At 36.5% G+C, this 20,123-nt stretch overlaps 1 protein-coding gene across 4 annotated transcripts in view; it reads right to left on the bottom strand.

The window, feature by feature from the left end:
- Positions 1-1,559: 1,559 nt before the first annotated feature.
- SLC25A14 (solute carrier family 25 member 14) overlaps positions 1,560-20,123 on the bottom strand; it is a 33,735-nt gene continuing 15,171 nt past the window's right edge. For all 4 annotated transcript variants that reach the window (XM_019717015.3, XM_019717016.3, XM_019717017.3 and 1 more), the window contains 5 exons: positions 16,795-16,890; positions 11,201-11,325; positions 10,259-10,394; positions 2,971-3,051; positions 1,560-2,010 (listed from right to left, as the gene is read on the bottom strand). In XM_019717015.3, the coding sequence (XP_019572574.2) occupies positions 1,969-2,010; positions 2,971-3,051; positions 10,259-10,394; positions 11,201-11,325; positions 16,795-16,890 (480 nt within the window). In that variant the 3' untranslated portion in view covers positions 1,560-1,968. The remainder of the gene's footprint in view (positions 2,011-2,970; positions 3,052-10,258; positions 10,395-11,200; positions 11,326-16,794; positions 16,891-20,123) is intronic.

The raw sequence follows: 20,123 nt of genomic DNA, 5'->3' as shown, positions 1-20,123 counted from the left end.
AATGTAAATGATGGATTTGGGGTGATAATGATGTGTCAATGTAGATTCACTGATTGTGACAAATGAATCACTCTGGTGAAGAATTCTGCAGGGGGAGAAGCTGTGCACATGGTAGGGAATACATGAGAAATCTCTGTATCTTCTGCACAATTCTGTTGTGAACCTAAAACATCTCTAAAAAATAAAGTCTAATAAAAAAAAAATAAAGTCTATTAAAATTAATTTTAAAAAGGTAGTACTTCAGACTGCCAGTTAAGAAGGCATTGTGGGGTGGTAGAATGAGACAGAGAAGAAATCTGATAATTATGTGTTAGCCTCAAATCTGCCAGTCTGGCTATGTGACTTAGGATAAATTTTCTTAGTTTATCTAAACCGTATTTTGTCTAACTGTCCATAAAAGGGAGTAGATTTCAGTGGGTCTTAACCTTTTTTGGATTGCTTCTTTCCAGGCTACCCTCCACAATAGGGTTGTCTTCCTAAAAAAACAAAAGCTGGTTATACCATCTCCCTACTTTAAACTTCCTTTGCCTGCCCCCTCCCTCCAGGATGAAAGTCAAACTCTTTCTTTGGGCATACAGACACACTTCATAATTTGACTCTTTTGACCACACTATTTCTATTTCCTTTCATTCTAGCCCATGTTTCTTTACAAGCGCTTTTCAAAGTATAATCTAAGGACCCCTTGTATTGAGTGCCTGTGACAAAAGCAAAAAGCCTTTGCCCCAAATAAGGTTAGGTTCTCAGGTGATAGGATGCAAGAACCTATATTTTTACAAGATCTCCAGTGAAAACCACTGCCCTACATATTAGCCATGCTGAACTTTTCCACATTCGTGTCTGGAATGTCTTTCCCTGACTCATCCACATGGTAACATCTGCTTTTAGCACAAATGTCACCTCCACTATGAAGTTTTTTGACAATCCCCTAGGGAATTGGCTGTTCCCTTCTCTGTATTTCTGTAGCACTTTGTTCATTTCTCACATGTACCTTAGTACATACTGTAATTATCTACTTACATCGCTGTTTCTCTTACTATAATGTGAACTTGAAAACAGAGACTGTCTTAACTTATTTTTTATATTCTCAGCATCTGCGACATAAGAGATACATTATAAATGTTTTTTGAACAAATGAATGAATGGATAAAGACGAAGAACTAAACTACTCATTCCACAAATATCTGAGTGCCTACAATGCACCAGGCACTCACTGTTCTAGTACAAGAAAGCAGCCAAAACTTTTGCTTGTAAGACAATTAGAACCCTACCACAGGGTTCTATTTTAAGCCTCTTTTAGCATTTTATCTGTGGAAACTTCCAAATGAGCTATTTGTTTACTCATGCTTAGGAAATAACCACTTGCTTGATGTTTAACAAGTAAGCAGCATTATAACAATGAATGGCAGTGAAAAAGCACCATGCAATTAGTCCGTTCCCATAAATGTGCTTTAAGAGTCCAGAGTCAATTTCATATTCACCTTCTCTTTATCACTTTCTGGAGAATGTAATTTAAAGAGTTGCAAAGGAGAAAATAGTAAATGAAGACAAAGTCAAAGTGATTCTGCCAATAAATACTTTAATGAGAACTGAGGTCTGTAACATACATAGCAGTAACTGCCCTGGCCTATGCCTTCTGCTCTAGCCCAAGTCTGGGACTAATCAACTACATTTAACCCACATTTGAAAAGAAAGCCATTTTGAATGTCACCCATTAGTATCCATCTTCACAGAAGATACCAATCCGGGGCCAGAGTCTCAATGTTAACATTTTCTCTCAGGGAAAAGTTAACACGGTAATAACACAAATACATAAACAATTCTGAACCATCCTATTGTTCTTCCATCAAGAGGCCTTTGGGAGACCAATGATTCATGAAACATTACAACTTTGTCAAAATACATTTGAACAAGGGTAAAGAGAAAAGAGTAGAAAGGTTGACAGGGCGTGGCTCACATATGATTCAGGCCTTAGATTTGAAGCCTCTTAAGCTGCTCGTATGTAATAAAAAACTGAAGAGGAAGTCATGGAAGATCAGTGGGTTAATACTGAAAGCCAAACCCAGTTCTAAAATTGTGTATTGCATTCTCTTATTAATAAACTAACGTACCTAGGCTGTGCTATTCTAAGTTGCACTTGCTTAATTAAAAGTCTTTTTAAAAACAACACCTGGTACATCATCAAACATGCATTGAGTGCCCACTATGTGCCCATTATGATCATTGGCATTTAGCAATATAAAAAAATTAAAATTCCACCATACTTATAGTCTTCAGGGACAAACAAGCCATACACACACACACACACACACCCCAAGAACATTAATGACAACATATAATTCAGTGTCAGAGAAATTGTTAGAAATTAGGTGATCAGTGTCATCCCAAGGAAGGAGAGAGATACTATCTCCGTCAACCTATAGACTCCACAAAGGCAAGGAATTACTTCTCAACCCTGCAATGCTCACCACTATACACACAACACCACACACAGTATCCAACTCATGGCTCTGCACATAGAAGGCACTCAAACACAGCTAAAGGAAGGAGATTCACCCCTGGAAAGAGCTCTATTTGGCCCTGGATTCCTTCATCCTATGAGTATTTTCTATCTTATTATTCCCCGGCTATTTTGGTCCTACAGTTGGGGGATAGGAAATACGGACCACCTCACCATGGACTTTTCTATGGGCATCTCCCAGCAAGGTTTCCAAAAACTTCAGAACCCCTTCCAAATTTGGCTGTGTTTATTTTTTTTTAAGTAAAAAAAAAATTGTTTATCATGTCTTTTCTGCTCCCTTCAGTTTGTATTAGACTCCAACTGAAAGCCATTTCTTAGTTCCATCCTTAATGATCACCATAAGAGTATTTGATTTCTCACTTACCTAAAGGCTTCAATAAGCAAATTTTCCTTCCCATAGTCTAGAATAACCTGGGATCTTAAAGCATTGCTCTCATGATCTAAAAGGATACAATGATGTTCCAGGGTCCAAGTCGAAGCCAGTTTGGCCAAAATCCTTTATACAGTGCAAAAAAGCCCTCATGTTTCCACATCTGAGAGAAAGATACAATAAAAAAAAATAGAGTAAATTCCCCATATTCTTTACATCCGACAATTAGTTTTATTTTAGTACTCATTTTCCATGCCCCTCTCCCAACAACTTATGACTCCATGAATGGTCTTTTTTTTAAGACATAAATTTGAATTAATATGTAATCTAAATGCATACACCCACTCTTTCAACAAATATTAAGCACCTACCATATCGAGGTATTCTTGATGCGGAGGTAATAGTAACTTAATAGTAAACAAGAGAAAGTATCTGCAGTAGCCAGCTTCCAAGATGACCCCCAATGAAAGCCACCTCCAGTTATTCACATCCTTGTGTAGGCCCTCCCACATATATCAGGATTGGTCTGTGTTGCCAACAGAATATGGCAGTAGTGAATATATGTCACCTCCAGTGCTTTGTTACAAAAGACATTTTATGTATATAATAAGGCTTATGCCTTGTTCTCTCTTGGATCATTCACTCTGGAGGAAGCCAGCTTCCATGGCATGAAGAGAGGCCCACATGGTAAGAAACTAAGGCCTCTAGCCAACAGCCAGAGAGGAATGGAGGCTTCCTGCTCATAGCTACGTGAGTAATCTTTGAAGCATCTATCCCAGACCCAGTCAAACCGTCAGATGACTGCAGCCCTAGCTGATATCTAGATTACAACCTCATGAGAGACCCTAAGCTGAAATCTCTCAGCTAAACTGCTTCTGAATTCCTGACCCATAGAAAATGTGAGATTATAAACGCTTGTTTTAAGGCACTGAGTTTTGGAGTAATTTTACACAGCAAGAGATAACTTATACAGTCCCTGCCCTCATGAAGTATGTACTCTAGTGGAGCTGACAAACAAATGCACATAAAAATAAACAAATATATCTCTGTGTATTTGTTTGTCAGCTCCAGTAGAGTACATATACATATAAAATTTTCAGAAATAAGTGCTAATAAGAAAACTAAAGCAAGGGAGGAGACCAGGGAGTTCAGCAAGTCACTATCCTCTGAGTCTGTATCATCATTGTAAATTCTCTGTAATGCCATGGCCTATTACATGTGAATGCTTTGAGGATTATGTGATGGACAATGTGAATTGCTTTGAGCTCAGGTCTCCTGTTTCATATAATGGGGGTTTATACACACCAATTGAGTGGTTACTATAATTAAATGACAAATTATACATACCAAAGGATATAAACTGGTACTGCATGTTGAATTCAGCCTACAGAAACAGTTCCTATGTAATGGACAAATATCTATTAAGTAACTACTGTGTGTTAAGCATTGTGTTAGACTTGAAAAAATGTTATTTGCCTTTCTACTGGTGAAGTGAAACCCAATGCTATACTAAAAAATGGATCTACCTGGATCAAACAATAATATGAATATCCAGACTTATAAATATCCCTGATCCCATCCTGTAGATTAAGAACACTGGATTTCTTGCCAACAAAAACCACAATGAGATACCACTTCACTCCAGTCAGAATTGCTATCATCAATAAATCAACAAACAACAAGTGCTGGCGAGGATGTGGAGAAAAGGGATCCCTTGCGCACTGTTGGTGGGATTGCAGATTGGTACAGCCACTATGGAAATCAGTATGGAGGTATCTCAAAAAACTGGAAATGGAACTAGCTTATGACCCAGCAATTCCACTCTTACCTATCCAGAGAAATCCAAACGGCTAATTCGAAAAAATATATGCACCCTTATGTTTATTGCAGGGCTATTCACAATACCCAACACATGGAAACAACAGAAATGCCCATTGGTAGACGACTGGATAAGAAACTGTGGTACATTTATACAATGGAGTATTACTCGGCCATAAAGAAGAATGAAATCTTACCATTTGCAACAATATGGATGGACCTAGAGAAAATTATGCGAAGTGAAACAAGTCAGACGGAGAAAGACAAATACCATATGATCTCACTTATATGTGCAATGTGTAGAATAGAATAAATGAGCAAACTAATCAGAAACAGTCTCAGAGATATAGAGAAAAAGCTGAAGGTTGCTAGATGGGTGTGGGGTGCAAATGAGGGAGAAGGTGAAGGGATTAGAAAGCACAAATTGGTAACCAAAAGATTGCCACAGGGATACAAAAGACAGTTTGGGGAATATAATCAATAATGTTGTAAAGATTTTGTAGGGTATCTGATGGACACTTGTCTTATTAGGGAGACCACTTCATGGATGGTGTAGATGCCTGACCACTGCAGTGATGCCTGACCAATGAAGCTGAAGCTGAATAACAATGATGTGAACTATAACGAGATATATATATATATATACACATATATATATACATATATGTGTGTGTGTGTGTACATATATATATATATATATATATATATATATATATATATATATATATATATATATATAGTCATGGGATATAAAGGACAGCGTAGGGAATAGAGTCAATGGAATTGTTACAGCTATATATGATATCAGAGGGGTAGTAGATTGGGGGAGGGGGTTTTCACTTTGTGAGGGGTGTAAATGCCTAATTAGTACACTATCTTGAACAACTGAAACTAAAACAAACAAACAACAACAAAAACACTGGATTTCTTTGGATAAATACCCAGAAGTGGAATTGCTGTGTCATATGATGGTGATCATATTGTAAGGTATATAAATGTTGAATCACTATATTGTATACCTGAAATTAATAAAATGTTGTATACAACTGTACTTAAATTTTAAAAAAATACTCAATATAATTATCCTGATTGATCATTTTTTTTTGGAGCAAACATAATAAGGAGTAACATAATAAGGGCAGTATTTATGGAAACTGTGGTAATATGCTTCCACCAATGGATCATCAGCAAATGCTGAAGGTCTCAGACCAAAACTGACGTTGGAAAATTGTGAAAATCAGCCAAAATAAAGCCCAGATGCAGTAACACAGAATCACAGACTGCTAATATTACAAGGGACCTTAGAGATACAATCCAACCTCATCACCTCTCACCTGGACTACCACACTAAGCCTGCTAACTGGTCTACAATCTCCACCTGGAAACCAAAACAATCTTTTAAAATTATAAATCAGATAGAGTCACTTTCCCTTTTAAAGCTCTCCAATGACTTCCCAGGGAATTTCATTCTAATTGCAAGTATTCTGTGATGACCCACAGGATCTCACGATTTAGTCCCTGCCTCTCTCTCCAGTTTCATTTCCTACTACTTTCTCCTTCATTCCCCACATCTAGCCACACTAGCCTTCTTTTTAACCCTTGAACATGTCCAGCTCATTCCCAACTGTGGGCCTTTATACCTGTTCTTTCATTACAAAATACTTTTGCCTCAGATCTTCACGTGGTCACCTTCTTCTCATCATTCACATTTCTGCTCAAATGTTACCTCCTCGCAACCTTCTCCTGACCATCCTAGCTGAAGTAGTCTCCCACCACCATCACGAAATCACTACCTCATTATGCTCTGTTAGTTTCTTCATAGCAGTTACTTCTATCTGAAATTATACTGTTTGTTATTTGTATGTTTATTGTCTGCCTCCCTGAACTAGAATGTAATCTCCAGGGAAGCAGGGACTATGTTTTTCTTGTTCACGATTATATCCCTACCACCTAACACTGTCTGCCACAGTAAAGTTTCCAATAAATATGTGAACAAACGTTTGTTGAATAAATGAACACGCTAATATAGTGAGGGTCTCTAACCACCCATGAGTCATCGGAATCCTTATAAAGCTCCAAAACAGTGACCAACTTCTTCAGAACATTAGAACTGGGAGGCATTCTTTTTAGCTTGAGGCAGTTAGGTAAAAACAAACAAGAATTTCTATAGATAAACAGAGACAACAGGCTACTTCATGAAGTTATGCACTCATTCAATAAATAATTTGCTGGGCCGGCCCAGCGGCTCAGGTGGTTGGAGCGCCGTGCTCCTAACACGGAGACTGCCAGGTGGATTCCCACATGGGCCAGTGAGCTGCGCCCTCTACAGCTAAGATTGTGAACAACAGCTCTCCATGGAGCGGCTGACCGACTGCCTCAGCCAAAGGGAGCACAAGGCTCATAATACCAGCACCGGCCAGGGAGCTGTGTCCTACACAACTAGACTGAGAAACAAGGGCTTGAACCAGAGTGGGGGGGAAGCAGAGGAAGAGGGAAAATAATAATTTGCTAAGGATAAAGTGATAAACAAGATGCATATGGCCCTGCCTTCAAGGAACTTACAGTCTACTGGGGCGGGCAGACAGACATTAAAACTAATTATAATAAAATGTAACAAATGTGAATAAATGTGATAGAGCCAAGAGCCATACAATGGAATATTATCCAGCAATAAAAGGGAACAAAGTACTGATACATGCTATAACATGGATGAACCTTAAGACATTATGGTAAATGAGAGGAGCCAGTCAAAAAGGTCACATATTGTATGATCCCATTTATATGAGATACCCAGAATAGGCAAATCTATAGCGATAGAAAGTAGATTAGTGGTTTCTTAGGGCTGGGGGGTGGGAGGTGATAGCTAAAGGACATGGGTTTTCTTTCTGAGGTAATGAAAATGTTGTAAAATTGACTGTGGCAATGATGGTTGCAGATATCTGTGAATATACCAAAAGCCACTTTGAACAGGTGATTTTTATAATATGTGAATTAGTCCTCGATAAAGATTTTTTAATATAATAAATGCTATGATAGAGCAAGTGCATGAAACTATGTACACATAACCTAGTTCAACAATCAGGCAAGGCCTTTATGAAATAGAAATGGGATCTGAAGAATGACTGGGGCTAGCCAAGTGAAAGGCATATTTAGGGTGGGGGGGTATCTAACAAAGTATATGGCATGGGTGAAAACTTGGGAAAGAAAGTCTAGCACTAGAAATTGTTCAGTATGTCTGGAATGTAGAATAAAGGTAGCAAAGATAAGGATGTGGAGGTAAAAAAGGGTCAAATCATATATGCCTCGGGTCTATGAGAAGCCATTCAATAGTTTTAAGATAGAAGTTACAGGATGACATTTGCACTTGTTTGTTTCCATGTCAGAGATGAATGCATAATTCCATTCACCAAAGTGTTTTGGGACTCTTAGAGACGAAATATTAAAGTATGATGCCATTACATATAATGACAATATAGAGTGAAATCATTTTAAAGAACTCTAATAGCAAATAAGTGAATGAGTAAATATAAGTACTTAAAGGTTACTAGGTTACTGCCAACATGAAAATACATTTCTGCGAATACAACACAGAATAGTAGTTACAAGTACAAACTTTGGAATCACACGGACCCTGTTTTAAACCCCAGATTTGCCACTTATTAGATGTGTAATCTTGGATACTCAGCTACTCTGAACTTAAATTCCCTCATTTACAAAATGAGAAATATCTATTCCATAGGGTTGCTGTGAGTGAACAGATTTGTTACCATGTATGGTACATAACAGGCATCAATAAACACTAGTTATTACCATATTATTGTACCTTCTAGTTCCTCTTAACCTTCTTGAAAGAGTATTTTACACTTGTCTATTTATCCTCACTTCCTATGTGTTTATCTGTTTCTTCCTACTAAAATTACAGTGTCATGAAAGCTGGGACTTTTTTGTTCACAAACCTAGAACAGTGCATGGCACAAAACAAACATAAACATTATAAGTAACTTGCAAAAAAAAAAAAAAGACACAAACATTTTTGTATTGAATGAATGATAAACACTCCTCAGTGTACAGCAATCTGGCTTTTGCAAACACCGATCCAGCAAACCTCCTCTAGAATATATTAAATCCAACAGATACTTTGCAGATACTTATACTGGATCTCTCTATTCCATTTGACATTAAATAACTACTCATCCCTTCTTGAAACTCATTACTCCCTTGGCTTCCATGCCACTAATCTCTTTTAAGTTTCCTCACATCTTTTGAACTGTCATCTTCTGGTGTCTTTCCAGGGCTCCTTATCTGCCAAGTCTTTAAAAACTGGTATTTCCCCAGAGTTCTTTCCTTGGCCCTACTCTTCTCTCTATACCAGTGATTGTCAAGTGGAAGGGTAAGCTGTGAGAAATAGCAAGGGGGGCTTTTGCCAATCTCTACTCCTCAGAGTCTGAGAATCACTGCCTCTGTGAATCGCTATAAGGGAAGGAGTTTTATAACACTCCAGTGTGCTAGGAAGGCAAAAAAAAGTTGTCACCTACTCTCCTTGGTCTCCCCCTCCACAGTCCATGACACCTGTACACCACAGATTGCCAAGGCTCTGAATTCTCTACACCCATGAACTCTCCCCTAAGTTAAGACTAAGATATCCAAATATACCCACTGGGTGTTCCTCATACACCTCAAACCAAGTGTCTAAAACTATGATGTCTCCCATAAAATCTGTTTCTCTCCCCATGATGCCTCTGTCAATGAATGTCACCACATGGTCACCACTTAAATGACATGTAAGTCTCATTAGGACAGTTCTTGATACATAGTAAAGCACTCAACATATATGAGTTAGTATTACTCTAGATGCCACCATCTGCAGGGACCCTATCCCAAACTTCCAAATTGGACTAAAATTTCCTCCCATAGATCTCTGAGTTTATAACTTACCAAGCTGTGTTGATTATCTGTTTATACACCCCCAGTACCCTATATTTTCTCTGTACCTACTAAAATGTGCCTGATATATAATAAATACATATTAAACTAAATTGAACCACAGAGGAACCATATGGCACTATCATATTTTAGCCTCAACTTTCGGTTTTTTGGTAGAAGTATTATCACCAGTGATTATACAATACATTTATGATATTCAGCTTTTTACATGTATAACATAGCAGAAATTTTCAAAGTATGAACAATAGCACAATGCTGAAATGAAATTGAGTACCAGATTTTCTACAATAGGGTCTCCATCTTTTTTGAAGCAGGCAAATGTGGGACATGTTAAAACCTTTAATCAATAATTCTACACGGTGCTATTGATAAATGTTTACTGCAGTCTCAAGCATTCAAATTGGAGTAATAATGTTTAGGACCACTGTGCATCAGGTGATTGCCAAGGGAACAGCTTTTCTACCTGGGAATTACTCTGAGAGGCTGCTAAAATACACATGATTCTTCCAACTTTAGAATGATATATAGTGACTAAGAATAAGGCTTGAAAGAAGGTCTGAAGCATCAGAGAAAATTAAAAATGTAATCCAAGCTCACAGTGAGCGTACCTTTAAAATACCATCCAAAGTACCCTTGTAGAGGTCCACATGTCCCACGATTGCCCTCTGGTTCATCATGCGAGTTCGAACTACATCAACTGGATTGGAAGCCAGAGCCCCAGCCAAGCCACACGTAAAGCTGGAACTAAAGATGAAAACTTTAAGACAATAGATTGTCCCACTCTCACCCCTGCCCACTAAACAGAAATGAGACCAGACTTAAACGTACAGTGAGTCACTCATCAGATAAAACCTGGCACTTGCCTTTCATTACAATCTAAAGAGAAAGTAAATATAGGTTGGTACAAAAGTAATTGCCATTTAAAAGGTTAAAAATAATTGTAAAAACCACAATTACTTTTGCACCAACCTAATATTTTCTAAAGAGGCATCATTCAAAAGTTGCCCCCCTCACTTTTCAATCTGAAACTCAGACAGCCTTTTTTTTAAAGGGGACAGTTTATAACTATAGCAAGATCCCTAAGGAGGAAATGTCATGCATCATGTATTAGTTATGTAAATTTTTCAAACCACAGCATCATATGCCAAATGTATTTGAGTAGTAAAATATCATAAAAGTTGCAAGATGAAGAAAATGTAGGATGAGACTGACAACAGTAATCAGCCCAAAACAGTGATGTCATACCGCAAGCCCTACAAAATACCACCTTTTTTTCTGAATCTCATTGAGAAAAGTTTGCTTTCTTATCCAAAATTAACCAAAGCAAATAACAGATGAGCTTATTAGATATAGAGGCTGTGTGTGAGCAATTGCAAACCCTACAGACTTCTGATAGGTTGCTGTACTAGACACTGCCCCCAAGTACCAAAGTGCCCACAGAATCTGGAATATAGACTAAAGGTATCAATTCTACATAAAGATTTCAGTGAAAGATCTTTTTGTGCTCAAAATACTGGAAATACAGCATGAGCACAACTTATCATACTTACACAAAGTGAGTTAAAATTGTGTCTCCCATCACCCCTGACAATATTAAGTGCTTCTTCGTAATATCATAGACTGGTAGCTCTACTCCCACAACGATAGCAGCCCGCTGAGCAGTTGGGACAACACCCTACAAAACATGAATGACATCAAGACACAGATAGTCACATACGTCTAAAAGTGAACAAAATATGTTGGGAGTTAAAAAGTGACAGAAACATCCAAGTCTGAAGTACAGAAGTGACTCTTTCAAATCAATGCCTAATACTGGGACATTCATAAATTACCAATTCACTTACTGTACTGAAAATAAAATCACTGACATGACACCCAAAATGCAAGCGACGAAAGAAAATGGATAAACTGAACTTATAACAATTAAACATTTTTGTGATTCAAATGACACCATCAAGAAAGTGAGGGGCCGGCCCAGTGGCTCAGGAGGTTAGAGCTCTATGCTCCTAACTCTGAAGGCTGCCTGTTCGATTCCCACATGGGCCAGTGGGCTCTCAACCACAAGGTTGCCAGTTCGATTCCTCGAGTCCCGCAAGGGATGGTGGGCAACGCCCCCTGCAACTAGTAACGGCAACTGGACCTGGAGCTGAGCTGCGCCCTCCACAACTAAGACTGAAAGGACAACAACTTGAAGCTGAATGGCACCCTCCACAACTAAGATTGAAAGGACAACAACTTGACTTGGAAAAAAGGCCTGGAAGTACACACTGTTCCCCAATAAAATCCTGTTCCCCTACCCCAAAAAATCTTATAAAAAAAAAAAAGAAAGAAAGTGAAAACACAACCTCCCATTTCTCTTGCAAATGAGAGAAAATATTTGCAAATCATATACCTGATACAACTAGTATCCAGAATAAAGGACTCTTATGACACAACAATAAAAAGACAAACCCAATTTAAAAAAATGGGCAAAGATCTAGACATATATTTCCTCAAAAAAGATACACAAATGGCAATTAAGTGCATGAAAAGATGTTCAACATCATCAGTCATTGTGGAAGGCAAATCCAAACCACAAAGACATACCACTACACACCCACTAGGATGGCTATAATAAACAAAAAGCAAACAAACAAATAAAAAAACAAGTGCTGGTGAGGATGTGGAGAAACTGAACTCTTATACACTCCTGGTGAGACTGTAATATGGGGCAGCCACTGTGGAAAACACTGGCAATTCCTCAAAAAGTTAAACATTGAATTACTATATGACCCAGCAATTTCACACCTAGATATATACCCAAGAGAACTGAAAACACATATTGATGCAAAAACCTGTACATGAATGTTCATAACAACATTATTCATAACAGCCAAAAAGTGCAATCGACCCAAATGCCTATTAATTAATGAAGGGATAAACAAAATGTGGTATATACATACAATGGAATTATTATTCAGCCATAAAAAGAAATGAAGTACTGATAAATGCTAAAACATAGATGAAACTTGAAAACAGTATGCTACATGAAAGAAACCAGTCACAAAAGGACAAATATCATATGAGTCCACTTATATGAAATGCCAGAATTGGCAAATCTGTAGAAACAGAAAGTAGATTAGTGATTGTCTAGGGCTAGGAAAGCTGAGAGACTTGGGAAGTGACTGCTGATAGGTATGAGGTTTCTTTTTGTGGTAATGAAAATGTTCTAAACTTAGACAGCAGTGATAGTTGCACGAGTCTGTGAATATACTAAAAACTATTAAATTGTACACTTTAAAATGGTGGATTTTATTGTATGTGAATTTAAAGATGTTATAAAAATACAATAAAACCATGAAGCGAAAGTCAGTGGGGAGAGAAGAGCTTCCAAGTTTAATTCACAGAATTTTAGGATGTGTAGAAAGACCACACTAGGATGACAGCAAAGGCATGATGCAGTTAGCGAGAAAGCAAAGGCAAAAATGGGTACTTCCTTACAAGTCCTCCCATGGTAACACTACCAGCATTTCACTCACTAGCACAATACTCCTTTCACAGCTCACATTACAATGCAGGGCTGCTAGAGCATTAAAAGTCACGTTTTTGAAGAATACTAATGATACAAGAAAACACTTATGATGTAACATAAGGAAGGCAAGACATAAAATTACATATAATATTAGATTGGTGCAAAAGTAATTGTGGTTTAAAAGGTTAAAAACCGCAAACACTGCAATTACTTTCGCACAAACCTAACATTATTCTAACTTCAGGGAAAGGGTATAAACACACACACCAAAGTTTTGTAAAGGACTAGAGGGAAATACACCAAAATATATTTTTTTCATCTGGGATTAGGATAACAGATCAGTTAATTTACATTTTTAAGCCTTTCTATGTTTAAAAAATTCACAATGAACATTTTATAACTGTGTTTAAATGTCATTTAAAGTTGAAAATAATATACTGTGGGAATAACTGCCTTTTGGGATATCTGCCATATTAAAGTGTTTAATAATCTCTAAAATCCCTAACTCAGTTTATAAAGTGGAAGTGATATAGCTGTGCTGTCATCAGATGTTTGATTATGCTGATTGGGCTGTCTGGCCCAACAGTGCCTTCCTCTCAGATCCTTCTACCTGCTGGACTCTGTTAGGAGACGACCTTTACAGAAGACTACTTTAGTAAACAATAAGGCCTCAAGCTGGAGCCCACGGGCCAAATTCAGACCACAGACATGTTCTGTGTGGCCAGTGTTTCTAGAAGGCTGAATTAGCTGTCAACATATAAGAAACCAGGACACTTCCCATAAGAACACAGATTTCCAGATTCTCTTGAAAGTCCAGAAAATTTGGCCAACACTGAACTCACATAGTGCCTGGCAGCAATGAGCAGGGCAGTGCTGTTCAGTTACCACACTCCCCACCACTCAACTATCTCCAAATCTGGCAATAGTGCCAGTTGTGCTTTATTATTGTACTCATGCTATTATTTCTCACTATAGAGTTAGGAAGAAAGTGAAATGTTTCCAGTACCCATGTTACAATCAAAACAGGAAAATAAGATATACAAAAAGAGGACCATGCGTTTGGAGAAAAATGCAAACATATTTCCTTGTTGAAAGGAAGAAATAATTCTGTATTTTAATATGCAAATAACACATTTGTGTCAGAAGAATACATAATACAATGTATTTCACTTCTTTATCTTACATGCATGGATGATGTGAGTAGCCTGGATCATAAAAGCAGCTATGTTTATTTCTCCAAAAAATTAAGCATATAATTACCACACAACCCATCAATCCCACTTTGGGGTATATACACAAAAGAACTGAAATCAGAGTCTTTGCATACCCATGTTCATAGCAACATTATTCACAAGAGCCAAGACAGAGAAACAACCTAAATGTCTGTTAACAGATGAACAGATAAACAAATATGGTATATACACACAATAGAATATTATTCAACCTTAAAAAGGAAGTGAAGTCTGACACTTGCGACAACATGAATGAACACTGAGGGCATCATGCTAAGTGAAATAAGCTAGTCACAAAAGACAAATACTATATGATTCCACTTATATGAGGTACCCAGAATAGTCAAATTCATAGAGACAGAAAGTAGAAGGGTGGTTGCCAGGGGCTGTGGGGGGAGGCTGGGAGAGAAATGGGAAGCTGTTGTTCAATGGGCACGAATTTCCAGTTATGCAAGATGAAAGAATTCTGGAGACTGGTTGTACAACAATGTAAATATACTTAACACTTCTGAACTGTACACTTAAAAATGGTTAAGATGGTGAATTTCATGTTATGTGTAGATTACTACAACTATGTTTAATTAAAAGTAAAGTTGCTGTGTTCCCCTGACAAAATCTCCAATTCTATTTATTGCTCTCTGTCTTTCCTTTAGCATTAGTTTGTGAACAAGTTATAGTTAGTTCCATTTTTTTTATATTAAATTTATTGAGGTGACAATTGTTAGTAAAATTACATAGATTTCAGGTGTACAATTCTGTATTACATCATCTACAAATCCCATTGTGTGTTCATCACCCAGAGTCAGTTCTCCTTCCATCACCATATATTTTTTAAGAAGGGTGCAGCTCACTGTGGCCCATGCGGGGATCGAACCAGCAACCTTAGTGTTATTAGCACCATGCTCTAACCAACTGAGCTGACCGGCCACCCACCCCTCCATTTTCTAGTTTTAAGTTAAACTAATCAAGAAAGTACACCCTACTGTTAGAAAAGCAAACCTTAAGGATCATTAATGGATGCTAATACCATGGGATGAAATCTTATTAGGTAATAGGATACATATATGATGCTAGAATATCACCCTACAGATTACTTGCTAATTGCAAAGGGGGAAACAACTTATCTTTTACATTGGTGAGATCTAGTGGATATCATCTTACCAAGTAATCAAATTTGGCATCACTAACTGTGGGATAACCTAACATTATGTGCCTCGTGCTGTGATGCAGTATGAAATACAATGTCACCTATCAAGTTCTCTTACCAAAAATGTACAACGTGAATCTTATCAAGCCAAGAGACCTAACTTCAAGTTTACCGGAAACACAGGGGAAATGTGAGGAAACATTCTATAAGAAAGCTGGCCTGGTCTCATCAATAAAGGAAACTTGAATATGGGCTGGATGTTAGGTATTAGGGACTTATTTTCTTAGGTGTGATAATGGTATTGTTATTACGTAGGAGAATGTCCTTATTCTTAGAAGATGCATAATGAAGTGTTTGGGGAATACCATAATATATACAACTTCCCTTCAAATAGTTTAGAAAACAACAACAACAACAACATAAACCTGTGTGTGTGTATATATGTATATGTGAGTACACACACATAAATAGATAAAGCAAACATGGCCAAACTTTAACAGTTATTTAATCCATGTGTGTAGGTATTTATTGCACTATTCAACTTTTCTGTATGTTTGAAAATTTTCTTAAGAATTTGGGGAAAATTATATAGGAAGAAAAACAGTAAAGCTCTCTTTTTTAAGAGTCTATTAATAGATTTCCCATTCTACTCTCTCTGCATATTTTATTAGTAGTTTTACTTAGTTTTACAAACTTAAATGATTAAAATAGCATAAAATGTAGAAAACAACAAAAAGCATAGATAGAAGACTGAAAGATAATATGACCAAATGTTAACAGTGATTATCTCTAGTTAGTAGAACTTACTGGATTTTTTCTCTTTTATGTATTTCCTCAGAATATTATAGTGTATCTTTTACCTTTCAGAAGGTTAAAAAAGTTGTTTTAGGTAAGAACTTTAGAACATAAGCACTACAGAGACTTTCATAAATAGACGCTGCTGTTAGTACAAAACTGGCACAAAAAATATATATTGAAGAACTAAATTCACTGTGAATTTGAACAAACCAAAATGGCTATCTCAAATAATGTAACGACTTCTCTCATACATACAATCCTCAAACATTAAGTAGAAATAAAGATAAGTTTTGGTCCTTTCAGAGGTGATAAGAGCTTCTTGCCTTATTTTTTGGGTTACCAAGAATCTTACACAGTATAAAATGACAATTCACAATTTTATGGCTTTATATAAAAGGTATTCTTTGCATATTCTAGGAACTGAGTACAGAACAATACCAGGAAAAGAATACTCACCCTCCACAGACCCTTGGTACCTTCTTGTCGGTATATATCAATGAAGCTGCCAATCATGCTACCTTGGAACAAACTTCCTTGAGCCTGCATTCGAATCTAAAATAAGTAGAGACAAACATTTTGTTTTGACAGAGAGAACCAAAATGAGATGTTTCACTCACTTAAAATTAAGAAAACCTTATTTGGGAATTATCAGAAAAATTGGCCTGTTATAATGATGAAATTAATGACTTAAACTATTATATATATAGAAAGAATGTAATTTGTGACAAAGTATATCTTATAAAGATGATTTTTATCAGCCTCACATTTCCCATACAAAGTCCATCATTTCTGGAGTTGGAACAAAATTTGGGGAAAAGAGAGAACAAGTACTCAGTGAAGGTAGAAAATAATTCATTTAAAATATGATAAGTTTAGTGAAAAATTAAAAGCAACCTACATGTCCAAAAACAACAAAGGATTTGTTGCATAAATTATGGTACATCCATCCACTTAATGGAATACTACACAAGCATAAAATTTTGTTGTAGAATAATATTTATTGACATTGAAAAATGTCAACAATTGCTGAACAGAAAAAGCAGGTTTTAAAGCAGTGTGCATGGTATATCATTTTTACTAAAAGCATGTAAATGTAAAAATAACCATATGCACAACAAAGAGACTGGATGAACATACACACCCAAATGTTGGCCATGGTTTAAGTCTGAGTGATGAGGCTACCCTGAACATTTTTCTCTTTCATGTTTTTTTTTTCCTTCCTTCCCCTTTTTTCTACATTACACATGCATTCCCTATGCAATTATAAAAAGCAAAAAATGTTTTAAAATATAATTTTAGGCTTACCTAACCTTAAATTGACTTTTATTTGTAAAATGAATGATACTGTATTCTGCAAAGTGACCTTTGAGAGGCACAAAAAAAGAGATATAAGACTAAAATGCCATGTGCAAGATTTGGTACAATTTCCCACTGACTCTGCACACATAGTAGAATCACAGTAGTCAGTCACTAAATACTAGTGGCCCAAATGTAGGCCTGATTTTCATGAAGCACAACTTTTCAATAAATATCATGTAACAGCAACATGTTTTTATGTGGAGAGTCAACTGCTACTAATATAAGTTTTGAAATAAAAACCTAACCCAAATTAAATCAGAATAGAAACTACCACAAAGACAAATTGAAACCACAAATACCCTATGGTAAGTAGAAGACTTCTTTAAGGAGGTGATTCCTGAGCAGGGCTGGGACTAGGGTGAAGCAAGTGTGGTACTTTCCTCAGGCACAAAACGTAGGAAAGGGATGCAAAAAAACTCAGTAATCCAATTAAATAATATCTTAATGTAATATTTTAAAAATTCAAAATTAATGCACAAAAATCCAAATTAAAACACTATGAACCAAATATCAAAACTGTAACTAAAGGGGTGGCCGGCTAGTTCAGTTGGTTAGAGCATGGTGCTAATAACACCAAGGTTGCCGGTTCGATCCCCACATGGGCCACTGTGAGCTGCGCCCTCCTTAAAAAAAAAAAAAAAAGTAACTAAAGAATGGCTCCAACAGGAAAGGATTAGAGTGAAGTGAGTAAGATGAATTATACAAAATATTGATATTTTGTTCATCATTGATTTTTGTATTCATTTTTTTGAAAATATTGCATAAAATGTTAGTCTTCTTGATTACTGAGTTTTTTGGTGCCCCCCCCCTTACGTTTTACACCCAAGCGGCGTACCTCACTTATCTCATCTTAGGCCTGGCCCTGTTCCTGAGCACTCCTGAACGATAATTTCATAAGCAAAGCAGGGAAAGGCAGTGAGGCTGAAAGAGAACTACATGCATAAAGGCGAGGAAGCAAAACACAGTAGGTCAGAGAAAGAGATGTCCAAGGATAAGTAAAAGGATTGAACAGTCCAACTGTAATTATAAATCCTATATTGACTGGTATTGTCACAGTCTAAAATTGTGACTAACCCGCACTCCCAGCACCACTCAGCCCTACTAGATGTGGGAAAGGAAAAGGTAGATTGTAGCGTTGGTCAATGCTTTTAACTGTACCAGGTAAGTCAGAGAGACAGGAAATTGAAGCCAATCATTTAGGTGATTAAGTCTGTGACCCAGATGGATAACAAAGGAAGCTTTAGGGAATTAAGTATCATTGTTCTTGAAAAGCAAATTCTAACAAGTATAATTATATTGCAAGTATTTTAGAATTTTAGGATACAGTCAATTCTCTTCATAAATACTTGTTCTGTAAATCAAAAGTGATATAAAAATCCTATAGCTAAATTATTCTCAATTCAACCCAGAAAGATAATTTCATCTTTTCTCCATCAATGACCACTGGTTTCTTTCACATATAATGTTTTTCAAGTCACTCTCTTTGTTCTCAAAACTCTCTGAATTGCAATAGATCTTTCACTTACCTAGCTGCCTGTGGCTTCAAATAATTAATGCATATGTCCTCTTACTTTTTTTCACATTCTAAAACAATTATTAAAAACTTGGGATTCTCTCACACATTGTATCATACATTTAGTGCTTTTAATCAATCATAATTTAATTAATCATAAGTTTAAGTTAATAAGTAAAAAATGTTTACCATTTAATGAGATAAAATAAGATGAAGATTGATATTATTAAAGTAAATGTTTCATTATTTGTTTTGATAAAATCTGAAAGAAATCCAATTATATTTCAAAAACTCATCACTAGTAACCTATCCTGTTCTGCTTCTGAATTCAGAATATCCCAACACAAGCCAAAATATACCATTTTTAAAGTCAAACCTCACTCTTAATAGAAATATGTATAAGATAGGTAAAGACAGAGGCATTATAGGCTTAAGGTACCTCAAATAGTTATTAAAGGAAGCTTCTCTAAAAATTGTATTTCAGTTTATCCCTTTGTTTGGTATCCCAGGTTACACCACAGGTCAATATACCATACTAAGCTTTAGAATGGGTGGGGCAAATGCCTTTCTTTCGTAAAGTGGGGGAAGGATTACCATAAACACAAGTTCACTCTCAGATCACTTTTATAAAATAGTACAAATGAAAGTAGGGGATCTGGAAATTGATTCCTCTAAAATCACATAACCCTTAGAAAGAACCTATAGAAGTTTACATACTCTAGTTCGAAGAGCAATGGATTAATGCATATCAGAACAAAATGACTACTATTTATTAAGCATCTACTACTTACCAAACACAATGATAGGCAGGCAGACATATATTATCTATAATCCTTAACAAATTATGCAATAAGTACTAAATTATCTTCATTTCACCAACGAGGAAACAGAGGCTTAAAACACTTATGTGACT

This window comes from Rhinolophus sinicus, chromosome 18 (assembly GCF_057876585.1).
Source record: "Rhinolophus sinicus isolate RSI-liver-muscle chromosome 18, RSI-T2T, whole genome shotgun sequence".
In the NCBI taxonomy this organism is placed as follows: Eukaryota; Metazoa; Chordata; class Mammalia; order Chiroptera; family Rhinolophidae; genus Rhinolophus; species Rhinolophus sinicus.
The sequence above is the reverse complement of the archived record's forward strand: the minus strand, read 5'-3'. Positions and strand labels throughout refer to the sequence as shown.